The following is a 20,757-nucleotide window of genomic DNA, read 5'->3' on the forward strand; positions in this document are numbered from 1 at the left end:
CCTGGCTGTCTTAGCTTTCCTTAGCAAGCCTAGTAGGAAAGTAGGATCTGGTCTATAATGCAGATTTTTAACATGTGGGAAGATGAAGGCTGCACAAGACACACATTTCCATGTCCCAAATACTGTCTTGATAATAAACCTTTTTTAATAAAAAATTAATTTTACACAACCATGAAAATATTTTTTAGAAGAGCCAGTTGTTCCACTGAAAAATAAAAGGGTTAAAACTTAATTAAAATATTAATGCTATAATTCAAAATACAATTTTGGCATAACTTCAGATAGTGATTCCACTATGGCATTTTGGCTTACAGAATCATGCAACACATGGATATCAGAATACAGAAGTATACAGCTTTCAAATGCATACAGAAAAGAGAAATGGGTAATAGAACAGTTAAGCTTTTACACATTCATGGCAATTTTCTTCTCTCGTCCTCTTCCTATGGATGCTGCATGAGCAACTGCACTCTATTTTTATAAAGTGCAGACATGTTTGCTGCTATTAAAGCTAAGGCAAGTAGTGGAAAACAGGAGAGGAGGTAGATGGAATTACTGTGTTTCAATGTTTGCCTTCTCCTCTACCTTGTGCCATTCTCTACAAACAGAAGAACAGTGTAAATGCTAAAAGATAAATGTATAAAATGTAGATTTGAGACAATTCATGTTCATATTTTACTTGCAAAAAAAATTTTGCCTTTTTCTATTTGTTAACCTACAAAAATGCTACTAATAGTACAATGTGAAGAACCACATGTGTACTTTCTGAAGAATTAAAAACAACTAGTTGGGACTAAAGGTCGTTTCTTCCTGTACTGAGCTTTGTGTCCCTTACCTTAAACAAGTAATAGAAGAACTTCCAGAAGTCTGCTGGCACATTTAAGATTCCCATAATGGTAATAATGTACAAAATTGTGTTCCAGTTTACTCTTGCCACAAAGTTTCACAAGTATTGCTGTATTCCCTTCAGCAGTGTCTGACTAGTCTGAGTGTAAATAAATGGCACGCCCTACCAACAAGAACAGCATTCCTGCTAATAAAGCAAAAAATACTCCTATAGGAGCCAACATAAACGACCAGCCATAACGTACATAAACAGCAAAGTCTGGACAATCCATTTTTTTCATGTTGGTGTAGTTTTCCAGATCAGCCATGGCCTGGACCCAGATGACATACATCACGACTACCAGCGAAAACAAGACACCTGGAAAAGAAACACCAGGTTTTAACCACAGAGTGTGAGACATATGCTGGGTGCATTTACTGTATTACCTAAAAATCCATCAATGCTTGAGATCCTGTATACATGACACAGTCAGCCACCACTGGATAATTTTTGCCTTTGGCTTCCTCTAACTAGCACTACCTCCATCTTGCTCCTGATTTGCACTGAAAGGCATGCTCTCATGACAAAGGTGCTCTTTGTCATGGGACAAAGGTGCTACCTGGTTCTGGTAGGCAGACTTTGATGACAAAATTCATGCAGGTATTTACTGTTTTGAATTCAGGAGTGAAGGTGGGGGAAGGAGGGGGAATGGAATTGGACCATCTGGGAAAAAAATGTACTTTTGCTTCCCAAACTCTGGCATTGTTTTTATCAGTCTTATGGATGAGATATAGAAAGGAATGGGAAATCTTTCTATTATCTTCACCTCTCTGCATTTACTTCTTTATTCTTATGAAAAGGGCTGTGTTTGGAACACAAAACTTCAGAGTATTCTACTCAAATATTTTGCATGAAAATTCAAATATATTTAATTCAAAATCATCCACCTTTAGAAAAGAAGCTCTTGGTAGAGGAACAAAACCCAACAATAATTAAACAATAACTATGAAGCAGACTATTAGTAATAACCTCAGATTGGATACAACAGTTTCCTGAAATTAATCCACCACATAATTCACAGCCTTTTCCCAACCACTCCTCTGAAAGGCCTTTGAATTGTTTATACATGATAGTAATAGGAGCACATGTCCTTACAAACGTTGATAATCTCCTTGTTACTATACACCAGAAGGAGATACAAGAAGTGCTTTCCAAAGTATCAGTTGCATTCCTAATATTTCATTTCACTTTAGAGGAATGTGGACACTTGAGAAATGCAAGCCTGCAGAACAGATGCTCCAGAAGAAGATTTGCTGGAGGACTGAGGGCACGAGTCTAAATTTTTTGCATGCTTCAGCCTGTACCCATTTGCTCCCAGAGCTCCAGCTGTCACAGCAGAGTTACAGCAGCAGGACCATCTATTCCAACAATCAAATATTTGAGTGACACCACCCCATCATGTTTTTATCCCAGAAAGTTTACATGCCTCATTAAAACACAATTCAGGGCACAGTCCTGGGAACACTTCACTGCCAAACTTGAGGTTACAGGTTGTAAGTCAAAGGTATTTGTGGTCTCTTCTCCATCCAGCTAAATACTTGCAATGCAACCTTGAACAAATGTGGTATTTGTGGCAAAACCCACAAGTGCACTTTGGAAGCACCCATGGCCAGGCATTTGCTTCTATATCCACATGTCTTGGTAACCTTTGATGGTTACCTTTCCCCATCCCCAACCTGAGATGCTGCCCCACAACCTCCTTTCCCCACCCTTTCTGCCCATTTACCAGGGAGCAGCTGTTGTCTCACTCACTTACTTGATGCAGGCAATATTAGATGCACCAGCTTAACCTGGTGATCTGGTGATCCTCCTGCTACTGCTTTATGGACAAAATAGAGTATCTTTACATATATCCTGAACATCTGACAGGTGAGAGCTCATGGCTTATAAACATTATCTTTTGAAGACCAACAAAAAGAAGGGCTGAGGCATAATCAAAACATTCCCAAAGGATCTGCAATTTCTAGGAGGCTGAAATAATAGTAGAAAAACTAAATAAAGAAGGAGGCAGACACATTTCATGTCTATGAAATACACTCCCAGGATTACATTTTTTGCTACGGTTCAGATTCCTAACAAAATTTGAAAAAACCCAACACTCAACTCTAAGAGGCATAAATTCAATCTTGAAAGTATTTTACCTAAGTAAAACTCAATTTTGATAGAATATAGTACTGTGCTTGTAGTAAACATAAAACCACTGAAACAATCAGAGAGAAGGATTGCCTTAGGGCCAGACAAGAAGAATAAGAAATTAGATTGAAAACTCTTCAAATATAATTCAAATTGAGCAGAAGATTCCTATAACAGAACATCTAATGATAACAGGTAATGTGGGCAACACAGGAAAATTAGAACAAAACAGAGCTAGTAACTTTTGATTAAAAAGGTAGAAAAATTCAGGGGAAAATTCATAAATCGAGTTAGATATCTGGATTTTGTTCAAGGTTTCAAAATTTGAACAAAAATATTATAGACTAAGATTTGGAAAGATACATTAATAATCTGGAAAAATCCACAGGGACATTGGAATTTACCTCTTCAACTGGTTGGGCCTATGCATTTTCAAACTAGTCCTCTGTTTAATCTCTACATTGGGGAAAACTCAGTCCAAAACAATAATAATTACAAAAAGTAGTCATGTATATTCCCTTACTATAGCAGCAGGTAAGTATAACCAGGCCTTGCACATCTAGAAAGCGCTCTGGCATGCTGGGTAGAAGCAAAGTTACATAGAGCAGTTAGTCAAAAACATCTGTCATTAAAACAAAACTGCATCAAGGGTGCTCTAATCTAGAAATGGGCAGCCCTTGCTTTTCAGGCACTCTGAAGCAACACCTAGGTTGTTAAACTAGAATCAACACTATGTAGGTGCAAAATAGAAAGCCAGGGCTGCAAGTGGTAAAACAGCTTCAGGGAATCTATCAACCATCGGGTGTGATTTCACAGCAAGCTGTTACACCTGTGAGTGGCAAATTGTCAGGTATGGAAATTTTCAGAAGAAATATATGTCAAGCAGAGATAAATGTCCTTCCTTAAAAGGGAAGAAAAAGAAAGGAAGAGTATGTAAACCCTCTTTGTTAATTAAGGCACTAAAGGAGTATTTAAGGGTTCTCATCACCTGCTAATTGAGACTAATTAATAGGTGTATTACTTAGCATGTTCAATAAATATCTTGAACAATAGAATCAGGCTAAGTAAAAACTGACCATGTCCTGTTGCCACCATCAGTATTTCATTCATTAGCACTCCTTTTGTCTAATTTTCACAGAGTTATGACTTCACAGGAGTAAAGCACTTAGACAGTTTACTGAATGTATATGTATCCTGAGAAATCTGCTCCTGCAGTCTTGCTCTGACAATCTATTGTGAATGTCATGAACTCTCAAAGGCAAGCTCCAAGAGAAAATTACTGAGATTGAAAAAAAATTCCACAATTTCTTGAAGTCAATATTTTTAAGAACAGTGTGTGCTATGATATATTTTTACGTTTTTGGCATTTAGACCTTTTTCATAGAGTGCAGACATCCTTTTGCCTTTGCCTTTTAGCAGATAAAAAATAGAACAGCAGTTGCATGAATCAGTAATGATGAGGGAAATTATTCCTAGAACATGAAATATGTCTGAGAGAGATTAAGACAAATAAATACTTTCCTCCTACTCCTTTTTCTTTCTTTTTTTCCATTTTCCTTTTTTTTTTAATAAACACACATGTTTGAAACACAGCTCTGTGCAGTGTGATAAGACATGGACTTCTCTGAGGTCACTCTTTTCTGTCTTTCACATTCATTCTTTTGAATTTCTTTCAAACAAATACTTGTGCATATTGTAGAGGAGAAAGAATACAGAACCTTTAGAAATGTCTGTGAATTCAAGAAGCAGTTTGCTGGCCTTTAGTACTGATTCTTCCCACGCAGAAATGCCTTTCACTTGTCAATGGTGAATGGCTGTTTATGGCATGAATCTTTTACTGTGCAGACACGAAGACAACAGGTGCTGGAAAGAATGATGTGAGCTTTTTACTTATGCCTGGAAGTTTAGAACTCTTTATCTCACTTGAGGAAAACTTCTCTGTGTGTGTGTGCATATTTTTTTATTAAATGCATTTTTCTATTCTTGTCCTTGTTTCAGATTCTACCACCTACCTTGGCCTCTTGTGACCTTTACTTAAAATAATGGTTGGCATTCTCTGATGAAGAACATGCAGAGGATCCCATGCAAAAGTTATGGGAGTAGGTACATGTCTCTGAAAACAGATTTTTGTCCTCATCTAGGATCACAAATTAAAGTACCATCTTTTTTCACTCTTTTGGCAGGAAGCAGCAGTCATACTTCTAATCTTGCTTCTTCACCAGAGTGTGATTCTGTAATGCTCTGTGCACATCCTGGTATATTGCTTACTGGTATCAGTACAAGAGGACAGTTTTCACCACCACTAGGGAGAAAGAGGCACAAGGTAATTATGGACTTTATTGAAGGCTAAAAGATCATTTTATGGCAGCTTTTCCTTCTTTTCCTATGACCTTTGAAGCAACTATAAGGCTTCTTACAGTTTTCAGTACCATAGTTGCACTTGGACCATCCTCTGATGTTGCAGACATGAAGATGAGGCTGCAAAGGCAGGACTCAAGTCTCTGACTGTGGTATCATTGATCTGATACTCACTTTTCCCCACAGGTATTGCAGGTGTAATTTCACCTGTGGCCTCAGGTGGTTAATAAGGCTACAAAGTTTTGCTACTCCCAATTAAGGAAAAATGGGTCAGGAAAATTATAGATGGTGTTAATTGTAGCTATAATTGCCATGGAATGGCATAGGTTAATATCCTAGGAGGAATACAGAATGTAAGACCCAGAACTTAGAAGAACACACTTCAATCTGTGCAGAGAACTGGTAGGCAAGATCCCAAGAGAGGCTGCCTTGAAGGGCAAAGGCTGCCTTAACGGATGAAGGGGTCCAGAAGAATTTGAAGTTGCTGATTGACAATTTCCTTAAAGTAAAAGAATAGTTCCTTTATGTGTACAAGAATTCAAGCAGGTCTGGCAAAAATTAAAATTAACCTCATACTGCATTAGCAAGAACACCGTCATTAGATTTGAAAATACTATTATCACCCTTTATTCAACACTTGTGATATAATATGTGGTAAGCTATGTCCAGTCTGGGGTCTCCATGTGAAACAGAGATACTGATAAACTGAGGTGATGACCACCAAAACGGTTAGGAGAATGGAGAACAAGTGGAGGATGAGTGAGCTGGGGAATTTTAGTCTAGAGAATAATCCAGCCTTCATTTTTCTAAACAGAGTTATAGAAAAGATGGGGATAGATTTTCAGAGACCTACAGACTTGACAGGATGCGATGAAATACACACAAACTGCATCAAGGGCAATATCAGGTGAAAACAAGGAAAAAAGAAAACATTTCTCACAAGGAAGTTGATCAAACTGGGACAAGTACCCAAAGATGCTGTGGAACATCAGTTATTAGAGGTTTTAAAAACTTGATTGGATAAGGCTCTGAGCTGCCTGATCTAACTTTGAAGACAATCCTGCTCTAAATGGGATGTCAGACTTGATTGCCACAAGAGGTCCTTTTCAACGTAAATTTATTTGTGTCACTCGGGATCTCTGTTTAGGCTTCTTGAATGGATCCCTCCAAAAGGCAAGTCCATCTGCCTTATCACAGAGAAGGTGAGGTGTCCATCTGAGTGTTTCTTACTGTTGACAACAGAAATTTAAGCAGTTGGTTCACAAAAAACAGCTTTCAGATGGCTGAACAGTTGGCAAGAATCTCATTCCCAATACCTCCAGCTACTTCCTGAACCCTAAGGCATCACAGCAGATCATGCTACAAGCTGCACTCTTCAGTTGAGGGAGAGCTTTTATCTGCTGCTAATTTGTAAGTTAAGGTTGCGGAAGGATAAAGATACGTCCAATAACAGGTATTAAAATTATTTCATCTAACTTATTTTTAAGAAATGTCAGTAGGAAAATGACTTTTTCTTCTTCCTAAGAAGATCTTCTAACTAACTTCCAAAGAACAGTCATCTTGTCTAACTTCCTTCTCAGAAGACTATTCTCTACAGTATAACACATACTTGAATTTTGTGGTAAGACAGCATCCAGGCTCTTTCAAAACATTGTGTATAATTCCTTTTTTTTTCTTCAAAACAACCTGCTGGTTTCTGTCTTAGAAGAGCTCTAACTTCATCAAATCTAAGTCACATTAATCTAAGTCATATTACACCTTTTCATTTTCCCATTAGGTCTGTGTTTAAGTGGATGCACGCCCTGGCTGCATCCTGATCATATGTTTGAGAAGTTATAAATATGCACCACTTCTCATCACTCTTCCCTTCCATGCCCTGCTTTGATTTAGCAGGCAGTTAAAAGAACAGGCTCTCTAATCCTGAAGGAGATAGGCACAGGAAGGGATCAGGGCAGCAGGGACACAGTAGAGCTTGTCACCCTCTTCTGCATCAGATTCTATCTTATCTTGTTCTGTCTTGAGTGAGCTGAATGGGTCCTATTTTCTCCTGCCACCACCACTTTTTTGACAAATTATAGCAGGGTTTCGCTAAAGATCTTTGCTTTTCAACAACAGAAATGGTAATAGTAAAAATAACATAGCTTTTTTTCTAAAGCCCTGATTGAGAACAGTCCTGAAGTTGAAACATGCTACATACAGAGAGAGTAAAAAAATCAGGATTTCCCTTGAAGAACATTTGCTCTATAGGTACAAAGGGTGAAAGGGGCAAAGACACAGACCCAAGGCCACACACTGGGATAATAAAGCTCACTTAACTTCACATACCCAAAGAAATAGTCTCTCTAGATTCTCTTAGTAAAGGAAAGAGAGGTGTAGGGTTCCTCTATAGCACATTCATCTGATCCAATTAGGCCCCTCTTTGAGTATGAAATGAATCCCCAGCTGGGGGAACTTCTTACATACCTACTGTTTTTACTGCCAATGAATGTTATTGCCTCTTGCAGGCCTCCTAGGGAAGCCAAAGGAGGCTAGCACAGGCTTGGGGATCTAACTTTCCCCTACCTAAATGAGGGCAGATGAACTGACCCAGAGTGGAGAACACAAGGATTGCCTTGCACCTCTGCCAGTCAGTTCCACATCTTTCAAGTGCCCTTTTTCTCTCAAACAGCTTCTGCTACTTTCTAGTGACAGCTGAGGTTTTTCATGCATTACAAATGCAGAAAAAGAGCAAGGCTCACATGGGCTCTTGCCCTGCAAATTAGTGACAAAAAGCATTGAAATATCTTAGAATCTCCATCAGCCTAGGAATATCTTTTGTATGTCTTTTAAAAGTGTGGAGGAGTAATTCTCAAGAGATAAAATGTAAGTATGCAGGATTTTCTTCAACTGAAATATTATAAAATACTTCCCACACTTCACTGAGAGTCCTTTGGAAGGGAATAATGATCACTAGCTGCATATGAAGAGCTTAGAAGTGCTGCAGGTAAGCAAGGTCAGGGGGTCAGTATGAGAAGCAAAAAGAGAGCCAAAGGCCTTGTGGTCCTGACATGGGTGGCTCTGCCCTGTAACACAATATGTTCTCACTGGGCTGCCTGTCACCAGGCTTTAAACCAAGGAGAACAGAGATGGAGCATATACTATCATTTACATCCTATATAACTATATCTTATACACCAGTGTGACATCTTCACAGACTTTTCAAGGTTAAGCAAATGGCGTGCCAGTGAGCTGTCCATATCAGCTGAATCCTGGGAGGGTGCATCCTCCACCGTACTTGTGGCTTATGAGGGAGGAGGGAATTCAATTAACTGTTATCTTTCATTCACAGAGGTTTAGAGCTCCTACTTACTCATACATGACAACTATTTTGTTTAGTCCTATCACACCCAAAGCATTTTCCTGTATTGATCATGTATATGTGTTCTGTCTCCCAGCTTCTTCAGAGTCTACTGTAATTATCTTTTGCATCACTGATAAAGGACAAAACCCTCTCTTTAGCTAAAGCCCTTGAGAATCCTATAAGCCAACATTCTTAAATATGCATTCTTTTTCTGTTAAAAAAAAGTAGATTGAAATTGCAGTGTAATTCCATTATTTGTCCTGGATGTGGTTTTTTTTTTTTTTAACCTTAACCCAAAAATAGCTTTTATAATAACTTCATGACTAAATAACTGTGCAAAGAACGTGTGTCCAAGACAGGCACTCCACAAGCCAAAAGATAGAAGCATATATGCTTTCTCTTTCTTCTACCCATGATTGATATAATTTTTGGTTAAGGAAAATGGAAGAAATAACTCATCTTTTCTACTCTATAACTGACTGAGAAAACAGTATACCCACCAGCAATGATGAAAAAGCCTCCTCCTGCTTTGTATAGAATGTGACTGGCAAAAGGAGCTGCACAGATGATGAGGAAACTAGCTGCCACAATGGTGAGCACTCCCAGGAGCATAAGAACTGTCCAGAAACCTCGATAAACTAGTGAAAAGGAAGAAGGAAGAAAAAGAATACAATACTTTTTAGAACTTATCCAAGTTGGCTAACAAAGATTTTCCTTTCCCCTTCTTTTATCACTTGCCTTATTAACAAATGAAACATTAATTCTATTTTGCATATACATTATATATCATATGGATCAAAATAGGTCTGATTATCAGTTCTTACCTGATGATCATGGAAAACAGCATGCAAGTTATTGTGAATGAAATCCATCTGCTGAATATTTAGCAATAACTTGTAAGATAGCAACCTGACCAAACTGACACTCTTTAGAAAATGGTACAGCAAAGCTATAGAAGTGATTCCTTGGGATAAATTATTGGACTGACAGGATAGAATTATTTTACCAAAATTGTGTGGAAGAAGCAGAGAGCTGCAACATCTTAGTGCCCAGACTATATCACCAATAACAATCTGTAAGTTCCTTACAATTTACGGCTGGATAATGCTCCTTATATATAGTCATATTCAGCAGAAAGAAACTTAAGCTAGGAACAGGGAGAAACTAAGAAAATGTAAACTGCATTTCTGAAAAACAGTAAGTGTCTTAAACCAGCCTATTTCTGCTCTAAAGCTCTTTGTATTTTATTAAATTTAAAATGTGATGTTTCAGAAGCCCTTTAGGCAGTGCCAAGCAGTGCTGAATTAATGGATGCAGCTGGTGATAAATGAGCTGAGAGTTTTGTGACATACTCTGGCCAAAAGAGTCTTTCTAACAATTAGTTTTTAGCTGGTTAATTGCACATCCATTTAACAAAGTCATCATTTTACAAATGCTACAAGAGTGACATAAATTTCTCCCATGAATTTAAAAATTGGTACATTAACACAACCCATTAGTAAAATTATGAGTTGTAAAGATCTCCATCGCCAGATCTGAAAATCTTGAAGCACTGACAATTCAGTCAGTGAAAAACATTTCCACCCAACTGAGGGAAAGCATATAAGCCAGCTGGCAAGTCAGGAAAAGTGTATCACAAAAGAAACTGCCACTTATCATCTGACAGCACCTACTTACTGTTATGGAAAAACACAACCAAGCAACTATTATACTGGTTCATATCCTGAAAGATTCAAATTCATACAGCTTGTTAGAGACAGCTATTCAGTAATAATTCAGGTTTGCTCTCATCTGAAATCTGAAGGCGCACTAGGCATTAGCAGCTCGTGTTTCCCACTAATGTATTCCAAAAGTCTATGGTTTTGAACTTGACCAGCTTAACACAAGTTAAAGTATACATCATCAGCCTTGTAAATGTATTAGCTAGATCACGCTCACCACATTACATTAACCACACTTTCAAATAACACCCTTTTTAATCCAGGCAAACATTCAGAGACATAGTTTTCCGCCACACTGATCAGCAGATTTGGGCATAAAAAGGATGAATGTGTCTGAAAGTACCTTGCAGAAGGGTTAAAATTGTGGTTTGGTTCATATCCAAGTCTTCACTTCACATAAACAAAAAAATTATTGGAATAGTAGCTAAGAAATAAGGCTATGGCTCAGCAAAGCAGTTAATGTGTGTTTTGCTTTAAGTACTATACCTCTTATGGGATTTAGGCACCTGTTTAAAGTTAAACACATAGTTAAATGATTCACTTAATGCAAATGGACAATGAATGGAGACCTAGAAAGGTAAATCTCTCAAGTCCTTCAGTCTTGAGTTTCTGAAGCAATTTCATATTATTGTACTCAAGGGGCTACTTTGATAAGCTTCATTGCAGTCTCCAAGTCCATGGGACATTACTTCCTAATTTAAAGCCTAATACCACTAAATCAATCTATAACCACCCAACTCTTTTACATGGGTGGCCCAAGGTACTTCAAAGTCATACTACATAACAGGACACATTGGCCAAAATGAACCTTGAAAAAGCTTTCTTGTATATTATTATGGTCAGTCAGCTAAGTCATGGAGCAGTGTTTCTATTTTCTGAATGGAGGAGGACACGAGATTCTCCAGCATTACAAAACCAACATCCATTTTCATTATCCACTCTTCATACAGAAAGCTTTAAAGTTGCTTTTCATGAGATTTCATGAGAAAAGCTTGATTTGATGCTCAAATATTCTTAGAAATAGAGTACAAAAGAAGTACAAATGTAACTGATGGAAATTTGTTTCAACTTCTCTGTAACTATAGAAAAGAAAAGCTGTTTCTCTGCTCCAACACTGTAACTATTTTACACATTATGTGGGAAATACTGATTTCACCTAGCTATCCCCTGACAGAGGCTTCCATTCTATTTCTCCAAAACAGTTATTTACTCTAAAGAATCATAGATAAAGTCTGATTATCCTAATGCTTGTTTATTAAGCTAATTCAGTCATTAAACATCAATTAAAAAATAGATTGTAGTTGATAGGTACAAAGTCTGCTCACAAATGTGTGACTTTTCAATAAAAATACTACCCCCCTAATCTGCAAGGCAGAAAGTCATTTGGTTCATTTGCGGCACAGGTCTGAGGAAACACCCTATGAGCACTTAGACTTTTACTTTTGTAAGGGAATTTAAAAACCATAATTTCCCTGCAAATATGGCTTCACTTATTTTATAATCTGATCATTTTTGTTTAGATCACATTTCCCATCATCTCTGCCTAGATGGGCAAGATCAATTTCTACAGGCTAGCCATTCAAAATTACAGCTCAGCTGTCATTTAGCTTAACTGTCATCTATAGATGAACACAAAAGAGCTGGTTGAAATTAAATCTTCCTAAGAATGAAATTACTCTTCAAGTCAAAGACTTTGCTGCTCTGAGGCTGAGACACACAATGATAGATAAAATGCAACAGAAGATGTTGCTTTAAAGACTATACTCTTCTTTACATCCCATGAAAAGGGCTGACACTGTGATCCAAACAGTCTGTTTCAAGAAATAATGGTTCAGTGAACCCATACAAAGTGTATCTATACAAACTGTTCATAGAAGTTTGCACAATTTCAAGTCTCACTGAGGTATTTCATAGGATAGCCCATGTTCTGGTCCAGATGAAAAGGAGTACCCTTGTCTCTTCCATATAGTTCACATATATGTTAGAGTTATCCACCTCAAATACATGCATTATTCCAAGTTTTCCCTACAAAAGAATAAATAAAGTACAAGCACTATTGCAGAGTGCAAAATAAACATATCTGCAGTGTTTAAAATCTTAGATACCATTGCTCTATGTTGCAAGAGTGCTAAACAGAAGGTTTTGTAACTCATCTTGGTAAGCTACCCCTTTGTTGAGTACAACATTTGCCTAGGAAATGACAGGCAGACCTAAAAATAAAAAAAAAAGACTTAGTGGAAAACAGGAGTACACACAACTGCACCATTGGGCCTGTATAGGGACATTATATTCCTCCAAAATTGCATGACCTGTAGTTTTCCCTCGCTACTTGCTTTTCTTTCTAAAGATCCTAATTTAGGTCCTTCCAGAGACTTTTGCATTATGTGAAAACTAGAAGTATCTGGGTCTGTGCAAGGTCCCAAATTTTGGAGAAATGGGTGAAAATTACCAAAAGCCTTCTTTTCTAGTATAGTAGATCCCAGCATTGATTACAAAGTGAACCTACAGATTCATATTTTAAGATGTTACTGATACATGATATGAAAGAGAAGCAATAATACATTTGAAAATTTACAGAGCTGTGTCACCTACAACGCACACTTGTGTAGCAGTCATGGACACATCTGGAGCTCCATAACAGTTAGTAAGGAACAGCCTAGCTAATGTCACAAAGCAACACCCTTCTACTGTTAGAGATGTTAACATCAGCATCATGAAAGCATTCCAAGTATTTCACTGCTCTTGCTGACTCAAAGTGTTTTTAAAACTCAGCCATCAGTCCATACAAGTACTGTGGTCTACCATAAAAACCCCAGCTACTTAAATTTAATATCAGTATGAATTATTAAGCACTATAAGGATGAAATGCCTTTTGAAACATGTGTTAGTACAATGCCACATAAAAATTTCCAGGGGTAGGCAAAATGATTTGGAAAAGTTTCCTTGAACTATCATGGACAAGCTCACAACCAAAAGGGAACATTTCCTGTGATCTGACAGTGGATTGTATTTTAGAAAGTGTGGGTTTTTTACCTCCCTATTTAATGCAAGAGATATTGAAACGCTTTTAACAAGAGTTTTGCTACACACAGTGCCAATACAGTGAAAAGCAAAGTGCCTGAACTGCTCTCAACCAGGAGAATCTTCTCTGCAGATAACCAAATGTAAGTGAAATCACCTATCTCAGCAGCAGCACAGGAGACACACCTGGCCACACAGTAAACCTTGCAAGACTTTTCTCAGCTTCATTTAGCATCCTTTACTATCCCTTAGTAATGTTTTTTTTTTTCAAAAATAACTCTAACAGTAAAACAAATACAATATTCACAACATGGGTACACTTCTTTTTAAAATGCTTCTTACTTTATAGCTGCTTGGGGGACTACAGAGATCACACTTATAAATGTACTGTATTACAATCTCTCACGGGCAATTATATGGATATTACATAAGAGCATTTTTCTCCCCTAGAAATAGACTACTGCTAACATTTCACTTGTACAACTTCTATTTTCAGATTTCATGGCTGATATTTTCCAGATTACTTTAGGTTAATTTCAACCCATTAACAAACCTGCCAATAAATTTGATCTCACCATTTTAGATTTAACAGTTGCTGAATCAGATTTTTGCTTCAGTTCTATAAACATTGTGTATTGTCCATTAGGCACTACTTCAAATCCTGGCAATGTGCCCATGCAATAGAAATACCACAGTACTGGACAAAATAAGATACTAATAGTCAGGAAAAAAATACTGGCAGCTACAAATCAGAGTGTTAAACTAATGTGCCAGTGCTGCCCTATTAAAATAATTCCACTACAGCTTCAAAAGGTGTTGGGGTGATTTACAACAGCTAGGGCACTATTGTTATTTCCAAATTACGTTGAAAAAAAAAAATCCCCTCAAAAATAAAAATAATGAATTAGTGACTAAGTGTTAGATTTTTCACTTCTTACAAAAAATCTCACTAATAGCCAATAGGACTATTTCCATGAGTAAGAACTTTGCACATTTTTCAAAAACAGGCTTAGTATTGTCCTATAGTAAAAGAACTTTAGGAAAGTGTGATGGCCCTTTGAACATCAGTGTTAACTAACCTAATGAATGCATGAATATAGATAGCAGTGAATTAATATTAAAAATACTATAGTACTATGTTTTCAGAATAGCCTGATGGGCAACTATTCTGTTTATGATTATGCAATAATATATCTATTTTAAAATATATTGGTTGCTGCTGTGGTATTTCTATTGCATGGTCTAATCTATTTTTTTTATTCCTAGGTTGTATTTGATTGCACTTATATATGTGAATCATCATAAAAATGAATCTGCTAGAAACACAATGAGGCGCTAAGTCAATTCAAGAGCTGCACACTATAAAAGTTGTCACTCTAAACCTCTGTACCATCACAGAAAGTCACTAGAGTCAGGCTTCCTCCGAGTTCAGTTAAGATAAATGATATGGCCTATGAATTTCCTAAAAGTACATTAACCATGAATGATGGATCACACAGCTTTTGATGATACCTTACACTACAGCTAGGGGAAGTCCTCCCCACTCTGTTAAGATTATTTAACAAAACCAATGGATGCACAGAAACATTATAACCATTATTAAAAGATACAGCAAACTGCAATTTCAAAGCAGTGCTATCTAACCCTGTGAAGCTGGTCATGCATCTAGTAATGATTAAAAGATATCTGGTATATTAAAGCATGCATTCAAACCTCCAATATAAGCACCCCATAAGCTTTTCTGCCTTTACATTTCCATCTAAGGCTGTAGTCCTTGACACCAAGAGCTCATAGTCTAGGTTTGTACATCAGAATGGACCCAGCTTTTGGTCTAAAGCTTTGTAAGGCAGACTGAAACACTAAAGCTCCCTGTCTCAGTGCTTTAAGATTTTTCAGAACTAAACACAAACGCAAACCCAACATACAAAAAGATGTAAATAGAGAGGATGGGCGAACCTGTTTTGAATTTTGGCCCAGAAAAGCTCTGAGCCAAATTCCTACTAAAACCAAAGGAGTTATGTCAACAGAGAACTAGGTCCAGACACTGCACTCAAAAAGCATCAGAGATTTCATATTCCTAAAGCAACGTATCTTTGTCTGAGCTTTTCTAGCTGGATGGTGACACGGCACTCCAACAAGCCACACTTGTGTCTCCACACAAGTGACTGCACAAGGGGCTAAAATTAAATGCAAATTCTTCTGCTAAGATCCAAATGTCTCTTAAGCCAAATAGTATGTAAAAAAGTAACATGCCTTTACTTGTTCAGCAACTAACAGTGCTCTGAACAGAAAGAGATTTTTAGAAGATGTGTTGTATACATGTTTAATTTTTCTTAAGAAGTTTAAAGCTCTTCATTCAGTTGTTTCTTTTTCTATGAAAGAGCAAATGAATGTGACAGAAAAATTCTTGTAATCTTGTTATATTTTGTTAAAATAGAACTTGATTGACTCACTAAAAATACAATGATAAACCTGGGGAGGAGATTTGGGCTTTTTATCATCCCCAAAAGAGAATATGTTTAGAAAGATATGTGCCATAAAAATGGTAATATTTTATCAAGAAACAGTAGCAGAACCAAAAAAGGGGACAATAACCTCAAATTTTTGGTAGTGCCCTTTTATTCTATGTTTTGCTGATGCAAAGTATTAGATGCAGACAACTGGATATACAAATCATAAATGAAATTTTGTTCTTCATGAAAACAAACTGGAGCCTTTTGCCACTGGCTTTATAGAGAACCACTTCCTGCACTGGGAGTCAAGAAGAGGATAACCTTCTAGCATTTCTTAATTTAGCAACTGCAGTTGAAGCAAGGTTTTTAAAACCTGTTTGCCAGATATCATGGGCAGGATTGTCAAATTAGACTAAAGGAGAAACAAGTTTTGAACTAACAGAAGAGATGATGACATAACCTTCTTCATAAAAAGTTGTGAAAGACTCTTGAACAATCATAACTGTTCTAATAAATAACTCAGCTTGGATGCTGAAAATGAAATGTAGGCATAAAAAACCCCAAACCATCTTCAGTTTTAATGAGCTTGAAAGCAATCCAACTGTATCTATTTATATAGCAGGAATGGCTCTGAATATACTCTACCTGGGCCAGCATCTATAGTACAGTTCTGCCTACTTTTAATCTCCTAATATGAAATATAGATAGGAAAATTATATTTGAGCAGTGTTCCTTTTGGCAAACATTAACTAAAATTAATTAAACTTTTGATTATATTCCTTCTCCTTTTCTTTTTCTTTGTTTGTCCACTTTTGTGTAATCATGCAATATAATTTGAGGAACCTTTGTGAAGGTATGAGTGAATGGTGGAATACAAACTCTGTCCAGGCTATTAGAAGCTGATGACTGTCACTTTCAAATGGAAAGGTAATCTGTTCTAGATGTGCTGTGAAGTTACAGATTAGTTCTGTGAATGGTGAGGTCTGAATTCTTCCTGGACAAACAGTTCATAATTTCTAAAGATTAACAGAACCATTATAATTCTAGTTTATTTTTTTTTCATATCTGCAGCATAAAATTTGGATTCTAAAGACACTTCAAGGTTAGCAAAAGCATCATTACAGTTTCAGGACAGGAAGGGATCACTTAAGTCCCTTAGTCAGCAAGCTCAGAGACATGTAGCATGCACACATCACAGGTTGTTTAAAAAGTCATGTGAAATAGCTATCAGAAGTTATCTACTTCAAATATGTTTGCTTAAAGCTCTATGATTAAATTTTCCTGATATTTTTAAGTCATTCCTCAGTGTTGTAAAGACAGGGCTTTCTAGGCACTATTCAAACATAAAGTTTTCTATTAATGTTTAGCTTTCGCAAGTATATAAATATATACTAATATGTATCTCTGTTACAGTACAAGAGTTTCTCAGTGAAGTATATCTGAGTCAGTTAAATAAACTCAGATAGCATCAAGGCTCTGCTCCTCCTTCCTCATAAAGTAAAAATGCAGTAGTTTTCCATACATGTTTATTCATTTAACAAAAACAAAAACCCCAAAAAATACCAAAACAAAACCAACAAAAAATTGCAACTCAAACCAGTTTTATTGAAGTACATGACAAGAAGTACTTGTTTAATGCATTCAGCCCAAGGAAGATAATTAATGTGTTGGAGAAAAAAAGAAGCACTAAAAAGGAAATAAGAAATTACCTCCATTCTGCCATCACTCTTAAAGCTAATCATTATTTATATGTTTTGTTAAACAGTGGCTTAAATATGCATGTTGTAAAATTGTGAGAAGTATGAAATACCAAAATGCTGTTAATTAAACTGTGTGGAGCGATAAGGCTGTTTTATTTTGAAGCATCCAAATTGTTTTCTTGAAACTATGGGCATTGTATTCATTTGCACCAAACAATACTTACTGATTGCAGAGTCATAGGAGGTGGAGTTGTGTTCATCTCGGAGAAGAGGAAATGGGGACAGGTAAGCATGCGTACAATTCTTAGAAGGTGACTGGTTGGCTAAAAATGAAAGAAAGCTGAAGATTAATATTTTACTGCCTTAACAATAATGTGTGTCTGTTCTTCAAATGGGCAAACTGAGCTTCATAGGTCAAGATTTCAGGTCCTTTCCTAGGCAACGGCTTACAGAATTTGCTTTGGTAAGAGATACAAGCCTTGTAATCCAAACAAGAATATTCCTTAAAGAGCAATACAGATTTAATAAATGAGCCCTGCTGAAAGCACACTGCAATTTATATGTGATGCATATGTATGCCTTTGCATGCATATGTACCTTTCTCATTTGAGGGTTTATTATGTTCTTCTCATTATTACATGTGCAGAAAAAAACAACCAAACAAACAAAATCCAGGCAATTACTTTTTCTTTTGTGAAAGAACAATGAAAATATCAAGCATCTTCAGAGAGTTTACAATGGCCACAAGTAAGAGTCTAGTCTATGAAATGAATATCCTCCAGAAAAGGATAATTTCATCCTTTATACTAAATACTTCTAAAAATATCAACTTATTCCTGGCAAAAGACAAAAGCTGACTGTAACTTAAACACCATCTAAGTTTCAGATTCCTGACCACATAATTTTCCAGAAAAATAATTAGGGGAAATTAACTACAGTTAATATTACATTTTATACCTAAGACAAAGCAATGTATTTAGCAAAATATGGGCTATTCAAGTAAAACTTGTATGATGGCACATGCTTTTCACAAGGATTATGGAAATCTTGAAATAAGGTGAGGGAGCTCCCTATCTCAGAGGGAGTGTCAAAGACTAGAGAAGAAGTTTTGCTTGACTTCTAATGGGGAGATTTTGGTTGAAAAACACCATCTGATCTTGTAATTCTATCCATCTTAGAATCCTGGATGCAGTGAAAGAAAGCAACGGGTCATCTGTGAATGTAATAAAGAAATTCTTCTGGAGATGGTGTGCCCTACACCATTTTCACTGTGGAGCTCCCATTCCCTTCTTAACCCACTTGCAGTCAGTTAAGAACAGATGGAGAAACTACCCAAGCAAAAATTCATGGACCAGGCTAACCACTAAGCCCTTTTTCCCTACTTAACAGAGGTAAACCAACTGTTTAACAGTAAGTGGTAAAAGACTTTGTAGCTAAGAATGGAGAATGGACTCAGGTTAACAGGGCATCCACAACAATCACAGTGTAATCTGATAGCTAAACTTGTATCATTTTGTCCTGGGGTTTCCTGTAGATTGCAAAAGCATGTGTCAAGAATTTATTTTAGAGTAGCTGAAGAACCTGATCCCCAAAGAATCCATATGAAATCTAATGATTCACAAGACAGAAGAAAAAACAAAATACACACCAAACCCCAACAATTTTGAAAACAAACAACTGTAGATAATGTAAAAGGAAAAAATTACTTACTATACCAAAATTTCCACATGCTGCTATTATTATCTCCTACATTTCCATTAAACCAACATCTCCAGAAGAAACCTTCATGATGGAAAGTGGCCTTCTCTCCCTACAAAGGAAGGAAAAAAAAAAGCCATTATCATAAAATTTTTGAACTGTTGAAAGAATTAAGTTCAATTAGATGTTCAGGTAAAAAACATCACCATCATAATGACACACAACCTGTCCGAATTTAGGTCAGCTATAGCATTTATAAACAGTCATTCTTCTTTTGAAAGAATATCATATTGCAAAAGCAGTATCACAAAATAAAAATTAATTTTAGAACTGATTATAAATTATTATAAGAGGTTTTGAAGCAAGCTTATAAGCCTCCGGAAGGTCAAAATTAGTATATTCAAAAGTATATACAGAAATAAATTCTTAGAAAATAAACAAAATTTGTCTTTTCAAAAGTTTATATCGAAGTAAATTCTTAGAAAATAAACACATCCAATATTTCTATATATATATCATTCTCTTTATAAATAAAAAGTTCATACTAACCCTAGCACCTTCAGGTGCTTCTGAACAAGTTCCTATTTCTGTAGCAAGAAGCCAATAATCAGTTCCAAATGCCACCAAAAAAAGCAAAACCCCCAGAGCTGCAAAGAAGCCTCCAAAAAATATCCCCACACTCAGTTTCATTGTTGAAGTTATTAGAAAAAAATAAACCTAATTACTTAAAAGGTTAGCAGTAAAATAAATTTAAAATAAATTATTGTGAAAGTAACTAAAAAACTGTTTGGAGAATACAGCTCATATCTAAAGAAGTTTCTCTTCACTTGACTTTCTGCCTGTGCCCTTCTTCCCAATGCCCTGTGAGTCAATTTGTGTCTCCAAATTTGTGTTCCATGTGGCTGACTCAAGTCTGACAGATGAAAAGGGCCTTCTATTTTAGGACACTGATGGCAGAGCTTTGCTCTGTTTCGCTGTCCGGGCGAGGCCAGTCAGAAATAGCTGACCTTCCCCTAACTAATCAGGGATTGACTTGAAATATTATTGCAGCTGGTGCATCAACACCAGTGGAGATGGAGCTGCAATGGATCTGTCCATCTACGTGAGCAGTGTTACAGAGCACGCAGTACTAGCAAGGATTTCCAAAGTTCAGGCCTGGTGGCGAATGTTTCCTTAGCTGCTAGCAGGAAAAGAAACACCAACAAAGAAGTTACTATAAGTCATATTACAAAACAAAGGCTGACGATTTTTTATAGAATTTTAAAATATGGTAGCCAAAATGAAGATATACCTCTGAAAAATCCTATATAATAAAAATACAGTAATCTTTAAAAATTTACATCCTATCTTTAATGTAATAACTTTAGCAACACTAAACACAAAAACACCTAAATGCTTTATTTATTCAGATGCATCTTTTTTGCATAGATCAAAACTTTATGCAGTT

The 20,757-nt window shown here is 36.5% G+C and overlaps 1 protein-coding gene across 1 annotated transcript; it reads right to left on the minus strand.

Moving 5' to 3' along the window:
• Positions 1-102: 102 nt before the first annotated feature.
• TMEM182 (transmembrane protein 182) lies at positions 103-20,573 on the minus strand. The gene is made up of 5 exons (XM_068180327.1): positions 19,860-20,573; positions 19,323-19,422; positions 17,837-17,935; positions 9,218-9,355; positions 103-1,204 (listed from the first exon to the last, which is right to left on the minus strand). Exons 1-5 carry the CDS (start codon positions 19,998-20,000, stop codon positions 981-983), a joined length of 702 nt encoding a protein of 233 aa, XP_068036428.1. The 5' UTR covers positions 20,001-20,573; the 3' UTR covers positions 103-980.
• Between the last annotated feature and the right edge of the window lie 184 nt (positions 20,574-20,757).

The sequence above is a fragment of the Anomalospiza imberbis genome, chromosome 2, assembly GCF_031753505.1.
Source record: "Anomalospiza imberbis isolate Cuckoo-Finch-1a 21T00152 chromosome 2, ASM3175350v1, whole genome shotgun sequence".
Taxonomy (NCBI): domain Eukaryota; kingdom Metazoa; phylum Chordata; class Aves; order Passeriformes; family Viduidae; genus Anomalospiza; species Anomalospiza imberbis.